At 34.8% G+C, this 7,652-nt stretch overlaps 1 protein-coding gene across 6 annotated transcripts; it reads right to left on the reverse strand.

Annotated features, from left to right (window-relative positions):
- Positions 1-439: 439 nt before the first annotated feature.
- On the reverse strand, positions 440-5,377 carry LOC122064560. 6 transcript variants are annotated; one of them, XR_006135752.1, is made up of 6 exons: positions 5,012-5,319; positions 4,505-4,797; positions 2,578-2,709; positions 1,776-1,942; positions 1,402-1,578; positions 440-866 (listed from the first exon to the last, which is right to left on the reverse strand). XR_006135752.1 is itself a non-coding variant. In XM_042628278.1 (3 exons), exons 1-3 carry the CDS (start codon positions 5,353-5,355, stop codon positions 1,523-1,525), a joined length of 567 nt encoding a protein of 188 aa, XP_042484212.1. In that variant the 5' UTR covers positions 5,356-5,377; the 3' UTR covers positions 440-1,522. The 6 variants fall into 6 exon arrangements, 1 of the variants encoding a protein (XP_042484212.1); XR_006135753.1 differs by having other exon boundaries at positions 4,505-4,851; XR_006135754.1 differs by lacking the exon at positions 2,578-2,709.
- Between the last annotated feature and the right edge of the window lie 2,275 nt (positions 5,378-7,652).

Below are 7,652 nucleotides of genomic sequence, written 5' to 3' on the forward strand. Positions count from 1 at the left end.
CCGATATGTATCGATACATACCGATACATACCGAAACGTACATTTCACTTCAATTTTGAATTTTTCATAGAGTATCGGTACGTATCGGTGCGTATCGGTGGTGTATCGGTGCGTATCGGTGTGTATCGTAGGATACGTATCGATACATAAGGGTTTTAAAATTTTCATGATACGTATCGGTATCTATCGTGCCGATGCCTACCGATATAGATACGTATTGGCTGATACGGCACGATACGCACCGATACTTAAAACCATGCTTTTGGACAATAGCAGTTATAACTCCCAGGAGTGTTTTCGCATTCAGCATCCTTAAAGCAGTTATGATTCGCGAGTTTATATTCATCCATATCTTCATCATATTCAGCAACCAACATACGTACACAAGAAGAACAAACAATAATATTATTCTACTTTGAGCGATGAAGGCGTAGCTGGATTGAAATCAAATACGTGGGTATGATTTTCATAGCTCGCAATAGATATATAGATGGCCTTGTTGAAACTCATATTACAATCAACGTATTTATTACAATAAATAGTAGGGACAACTATACTGCCTAAATAAGTAAGCTACCCTGATCGAGTCTGAGATGGTTGCATGATTAGTAATGTGACCACTTTCGTTGTAAATACAGTAGTAGGGTTCCAGGCTAGCTAGCATGCTTGCTTGCAGAAACAAATGAAGCCACAAGCGTGAATACACCCCTCCCCTCTCTCTCAGAGATAGAAACACCACAAAAAAGAAGCCTAAACCCCCACCTTTGGCATTGCCACTAATAAGGTAGAAGGAAGCTCAAAAATTCAACAAAACTGGAACCATGGTCTCCGTTATGCATTCATCTGCAACTCCTCTAGAATTGAAGCTGAAAAAAAAAAATCACTTTTGTAGAAAACCCACTTCTAGTTGCTTGTTTTGCCAAGTAGTCAGCTATAGGATTTTCCTCTCTGTATCAATGAGTAAGTTTTCATTGTATAGAGAATAAGAAAGGTAGTAGACAAAGCCAAGCATTAGTCTGATTAAGCTTAAAACCCTTCATAGCGCCCGATGAGCACTACTCATGAGATTCTTGCCTTCCGACAACATTTCTTCACTTTTTTTATTTTTTTAATTTTTTTTTTTTGAAGAGCCGTTTAAAAAAAGAGGGAAAAATAATGTTTGTCTTTAATTAAACAAGTCATGTAGACTAAAAAAAACAAAAAACAAAAAACAAAAAACAAAAAATAAAAAACAAAAAACAAAAAACACAAAAAACAAAAAACAAAAAAACCAAAAAAACAAAAACCACAAATGGGAGTCTGTGTATTACTCTCAACTGAAAGTGTTAACTTGTGCAATATTTTTATTGAAACAACCAAGCAAGGAAATAGCAATTTCATTATTCAAAAAAAAAAAATTACCTGCAATTATTTTTATCAATGGGATCCGTTTGAGGTCCTCAACGCAGCCAATCTCATTTTTCCAACCATAGCCATGGTAGCCTTCTTAACAATAGCAGTCATAACTCCCAATCGTATTATTTCATATATCACTAGCATGGTAGAAAGTACTGTCTCTATTTTCACATTCATTTATGTCTTCATCAAATCAAACGCGCCATCACAAGAATGATGAAAATTTATTAGTTACAATTGATAATTAACCTCATGATATAACATATATAATTGAGAATTTCAATTAATCTAATAATTTATATTTATTTATTTTTGAGTGTGTGAGAAAACCCTTAATTACACAGAACTATAATTCAGTAAAGAAAAGATAATTAATTTACCTAGGCATCCTACTCGAGGGAGATAAGGGTTGCCTTCAAAACCATTGTTGCAGTTACAAAGATTGCCAGGGTCATTGGTTGAATCAGAACGATAGCTATTTGGGCCACAAGCATAAGATTTATGAAGTAGTGCTTCTTCACTCAATCCATTCATGAGTACATTGTACCTAATGACAAAAGGCAAAAGCCCGTGACTTTCCATTTTACTGAACAAGCCAAGAGCCCTCTGTATATTTTCTTCCATCACAAATCCATGAAAAACAGTATTAATTATTTGTAATTTTTATCAGGAACTATCTATCCCTTTTCCATTCAACTTGTTCACGGATTGGATCAGACGAATTTACCCCAAATTTTTTTTTTTAAACTATTTTACCTTATTACCATTGGATCGGTATCTAGAATTGGTATTGGCAGACACTGATTCAATTTTTAAAAACATAATCCCAGTCTTAGTAAAATTTTGAAGGAATTATTTATTTTTTATTTAGTTGTAGTCCAAGATTGAGTCCAATTGGTTCTGCTGAACTATGAACTCGTCACTGGCTTTGGTGTGAACTATGACATAGCATTGTACACGCTCCTCCTATACACATAAACGTACATTTAGGCTCAGGTTTACCACGTGATAAACAATCCTTCGCGGTCTTGCATGGCAATACAATAGACTTTGAAGCACACGGATCTCCCGACTTTACAACATTCTATGAACTCTGTATATAAATCAAACACAAAAAATGTATCATATGAGAGGGAGAGAGAGAGAGAGAGAGAGAGAGAGAGAGAGAGGGTGATTACTAACCAGTTGCAAAAACCATGAGTAGAACGAGGAAAACCACCTTCTTCATTGCCATAGGAGAATTGCAAAGAGTTATTCTCTAAAAACTTCAGATTTGATTACTAGGCAGAGTCTAGTTTGTTTTTAAGCTATGAACTGTAGCACAGCCATTTATAGGGATAACTTGTGTCAAATGAGGAAACAAATATCCATACATAGAAAGGAATAATTTTAATAGAAAAAACTGGCATTTTTAAATCCATAAAGTAACCAGTTTAGGTGGGGAGTAATGGACCAGTGGAGAAATTTTGGACTTTTTTTTTTTTTTTTTGTAAAAAAAAAAAAAAATGGCATTTTAGGAACTGTTTGACAACACTTCTATTCCTAGAGAGTGTTCTTTTATAGAAATGTTCTTTTTCGATTCCATGCTGTGAGAACATTCTAGCAGAATAGAAACAACATCTGGTAAAACTATTCTAGAAATGTCTTAGAACATGAAAATAACAAAAACAGTATTTGACAGACACTTTTGAATAATAAAATCAGAAGGTAATCCTGTTCTCTTTGAGTCCATTTTGCGGCTTCATTATTAGCTCTCAAAGTTGATGCCATTACTCTAACATTCACTAAAGGTATAGAAAGCAAAGTAATCGAAATGAGAACTTCATGTAAATATGATTTTCTCTTCAAACACAATCCTAGACACATCTTAAACAGAACATCTCATGATAAGAAAAATACCTAGCTTGCCCATGTATTCAGAGGTTCAAAGTAAATTTTGCACATACATTCACAGGTTTAAAATAAAATTTGCACATGTATTCACCTCAAAGCTCAAACAAACTAAGTGTTAATTGTATGAAAGTGGAATGTAACTAACTAATGCTCTTCAACATTGAATGTAAAACCTGTTTTCTTGAACATAAAGAGAAGAAATAAGTCGTGTGTTACATGTGGCTTTTGAAGAGTTGAATAATATAAGGGCTGGCTTTATTCCCAAAGTTGACTTGGTTTTAGATTGTTGTGGAAGTCATGGAAGGGTCTATTTTATTTTACTAATTTGACAAGTGGTGTAATTTTCTTTTGACAGGCTGATCCTCATTCAGAGCCATCATCAAAGAAACAAGTGCAAATCGTTTTTCATATCTTTATTGACAGCAATTGGCAGATCCATGTTTGTTTATGTTGATGCATTTTCTGCCCATCTATTTAAGCATTTGATCTTATTTATTTGTAAATGTAACCTGTCAAACTAAGATTGAAGGCATCAATGACTTTGCAAAGTTAATAAGTGTAAGAACCTAAATCACTTTGCAAAATGTTCTCTAACCTTCTATATCAGATAGATGGTTCCATCTTCTTCTAAATTTATCCAGTATCATTGTGAGACTTCATTTCAAGCATTAGTTTAGTCATAGGTATTAATGATGTAAAACTGAGATACACTTGGCTTTAGGCCATCATATTTAAGCAGGGATAAGCATCTTCAAATAGCAAAATAACTAAAAACAACATAACAAGAGAAACGTACTGGTTTTGAAACAGAGAGAAACCGATTGGTTTAGAAACAGAGAGACACCACACCCAGCCCCTACTCTGTTCAATGCTAAGCTCCAGTTTTTTTTTTTTTTTTTTTTCTTAATAGATTCCTAGATATTTCTTAAGACCATACATCACAATTTCTTTGTTCTCTTTATTTCTTTTTTAAATTGAAATACTTGTATAGTTAAATTCAGTTGAATGTTCTATCCCAAAAAAATAAAAAAAAAAAAAAAAAAAAAAAATACAGTTTATTAGGAAGAAAGAAGAAAGAGATAGCTCCATAGAAGAGTAAACCAAGACTGCCCTCAACACCGATTGGTTTTCAAACAAACTGATTTTGAAACAGGGAGACACCGACTGTTTTTAAGAGAGAGAGAGAGAGAGAGAGAGAGAGAGAGAGAGAGAATACCTGTTGCCGGAGAACCCTTGAAAGAAGATGAATTACGATCTTGAGCTTGAGACCCCTTTTCTGGCTTCTTGCAAGGGAAGTGGGGGATTTGGGTATTTTTGATGGAGAGTAGTTGGAAAAAAGTAATGGGTTTTGTAGGATTTTTGTTCTTTTGAGTTAGTGGAAGAATAGACAATGTAACTTTTTTGTATTCTCGCGATTTAATCTCTAGTCATTCTTTTTCCATGGTTCATTCCGCAGGAATACAAAAATGAACCGGACATGCCAAACGTATTTTTGTTCTATTTGCATTCCTGCATAATAAAAGAACACCAGAAACATTCTCCCTAAGTGTCATCAAACGGCACCTATATTTTGGATGATTATTAAGAATCGTTCCAGAGTTTAAGTGATATTTTAAACAAAAGGCCTTTTGTTTAAGATCTTCAACAAAAGGCGTGCAAGCCAATAGCTGAATACAAACATCATATGAGAGAGAGAGAGAGAGAGAGAGAGAGAGAGAGATACCTGCTGCGTGATGGAAACAGAGAGAGCCGCGTGAGAGATGGATACCAGGACCCCTCGTCTAGGGCTTCTTGCAAGGGAAGTGGCTGGGGTTTTGGTATTTTGATCGGCAGCAGCTGGAATAAAGGGAAGGGGTTTGTTCTTAAGTTATCAGAAGAACAGAAATCGAAACGGGCAACTCTGTTACAATTAACTAGGAAATCAAATGAAAGATGAACTGGGAATTCTATCTTTTGGAAGATGAGAAATAAAGACTTACAAAGTTGCAGAGTTTTTCCTGGAAAATAACTTATAAAGTAGAGGCCGGTGGGTACTGGGTAGAACTTGCCAAACCATTCATAATGCATTCTGTAGTAGCCATGTGCGTAGTAGGTCCCATGAAAATTTGAAATGAAACGAAAGAAGAAATAGTAGGTACCTAGTGATATTTTACAATGAGTTGGCTATTACTAAATATAGCTAGGGTTCATGGATCTCACAAAGATAAAAACAAGGGTTTATCAATCTAATTAACTTTCCTACATCTTTGATTGTGACCATCTCAATAATGCTTTCACATTGAGATTGGTATTTAATGAAATATCCACTTGGCAAATTAGTGACACAGAGTAAAAGAAGAATCACAGCACCGCCATGCTTCAGAATTACAGGTCTCTCTCTCTCTCTCTCTCTTAAATTGGGAATGTGGTGTCACGAGGTGTCAAGCGAGGCGTGTTTATACTGTTCTAGTATTTTTGTTAACGCTAAAGTTGCTTCTGCATTTTTTAAGAATTGAAGGTGTACTTCCGTGATTTAAAAAATAAAAAATAAATTAAAAAAAAAACCACTCACCCACTTTCTCCTTAACTCACAGGGTTTTGGCCAGCTAACTCCCCTTGTCATTTACCCTATTTGGGTAATATTCTTGGCCAGCCAGTCCTCACTATGTCTCTTTTATTCTGTGTCAAAGTTTTCACAGTCTCACGTTAATATCGTCTGCAATAATGAGAGAAAACATATCGTTAAATCTTCCTTCTTTGGTTGGTGGTGTCAGGATGGATAATCATATCATGGGTTGTGCAGGAAATTGTCAAATAGAAACCCAAATGCTCCCTATCCAATGGTTAAAACGAACAAGATTTGGAGTTGAAGAGGACAGAGGGTTAGGTCTCGGTAATGAGAGAGAGAGAGACCCGGTAGCGGTAGGGGAGGGAGTGTTCTTTTATAGGATAAATGGAGAAGGGAGGGATATTATAGGAATTGGATACAGCTCTAATTGATGATTAGATTCTTGTCTCATGGACAAAGTAAGAAGGGTAATTAGGTAAGATTCAGTTTCTTGGCTAGGGGACCAAGTACTAGTGGCTTAATTTGGTGTTTTTTTGTTACTTTGCTTGAGGACAAAGTATGAAGGTATTTTGGTAAATTTATCCCTTACTTTGGAGCATGGTTCTAAGCATTGGTATCGAATCACCTGTATCAAGTAATTCGTATCGGACGATCCATATCAGTTTGGCAAGTGTCTAATCTTGATACCTGGTCGATACTTTATCGGTTGAATGGTACGAACTTTGGGTAAAAAAGTAAAAATAATAATAATAATAATAATAATAATAATAATAATAATAATAATAATAATAATAATAATAATATATATTAAGATAATATAGGGGTATTTCTGTCCGATATAGTTGATCTGATATCGATACATTTTGATACCATAACAGTTTGGTGATGATCGATGCACATTCTGATACAATGCTCTAAAACCATGCTCTGGAGACAAAAAAATAAGGGTGTCAAAACCAAATTGAAACCGTTTATCGATTTATGTTAAAAATTATTGATACCTAATTATATTTGTGAAAGTACATTTATATTAAATAATTCCTTAAGATTTTTCCATTTTTTTTTTTTTCCAAGGTGGCCCAACTGAAGATAGAAAGCTCTGCCAGTTATCTTCCAATACACCATTAATGCTCAAGGTAAATCATTTTGTTGGCATGTTTCTTTTTTGGGTAACTTGATTGGTTGGTATTCATGCATACATCTTTTCTAGCTAATCTCTTTCCATCTTCAATTAGGAGTTTGTGCTGATACACATAATCCAACCATTAAGCATGATGGAAATGTTTAAAGCACTAGTCTTGGTTTTGTTTGGTTGCAATGGAATTGAAGTGAAGGAAAGTCTGGTTATTAAATTTCACTTTAATTTGCATCTAATTCCCTTTGGTTATAGTTAAAAATAATAATAATAATAATAATAACAATAATAATAAATAAATAAATGAAGTACATGTAAATTGTCCGAGATTGATATTAATAGTCATACTCCAATGCTTCTTGCTGGGAGAATCCTCCCCTACCCACACAATGTTTAGTGCACAGTATGAAATCGAATATTGGCCATCCCGAAAATCAATGATTGGTATAAGATCATCCCTATCAGATAAAAATACCCCTAATATACCAAGAAAGAAGGTTTTTTTTTGACATTTTTACCTCTGGTCCATTTCATTGCATCAAATACGGTATCGATTAGGTATCAGGATCGAGAACATGCAAAATTGGTATCGATCACCCGATACAAATGATCCGATACCGATATTTAGAACCATGCACCCACACCCCCACCTTCACCTCCCCCTCTCACTGACCCTCCCCC

Source organism: Macadamia integrifolia, unplaced genomic scaffold (assembly GCF_013358625.1).
Source record: "Macadamia integrifolia cultivar HAES 741 unplaced genomic scaffold, SCU_Mint_v3 scaffold1682, whole genome shotgun sequence".
Lineage (NCBI taxonomy): Eukaryota > Viridiplantae > Streptophyta > Magnoliopsida > Proteales > Proteaceae > Macadamia > Macadamia integrifolia.

Coding starts and splice junctions, on each gene's coding strand:
- LOC122064560 (XM_042628278.1), bottom strand. CDS start 5,355: ATGCATTATGAATGGTTTGGCAAGTTCTACCCAGTACCCACCGGCCTC. Junction 1,943..5,011: donor CTGTTTCCATCACGCAGCAG/GTATCTCTCTCT, acceptor TTTTGTCATTAG/GTACAATGTACTCATGAATG. Junction 1,579..1,775: donor CCCTCGAGTAGGATGCCTAG/GTAAATTAATTA, acceptor GATTTGATGAAG/ACATAAATGAATGTGAAAAT.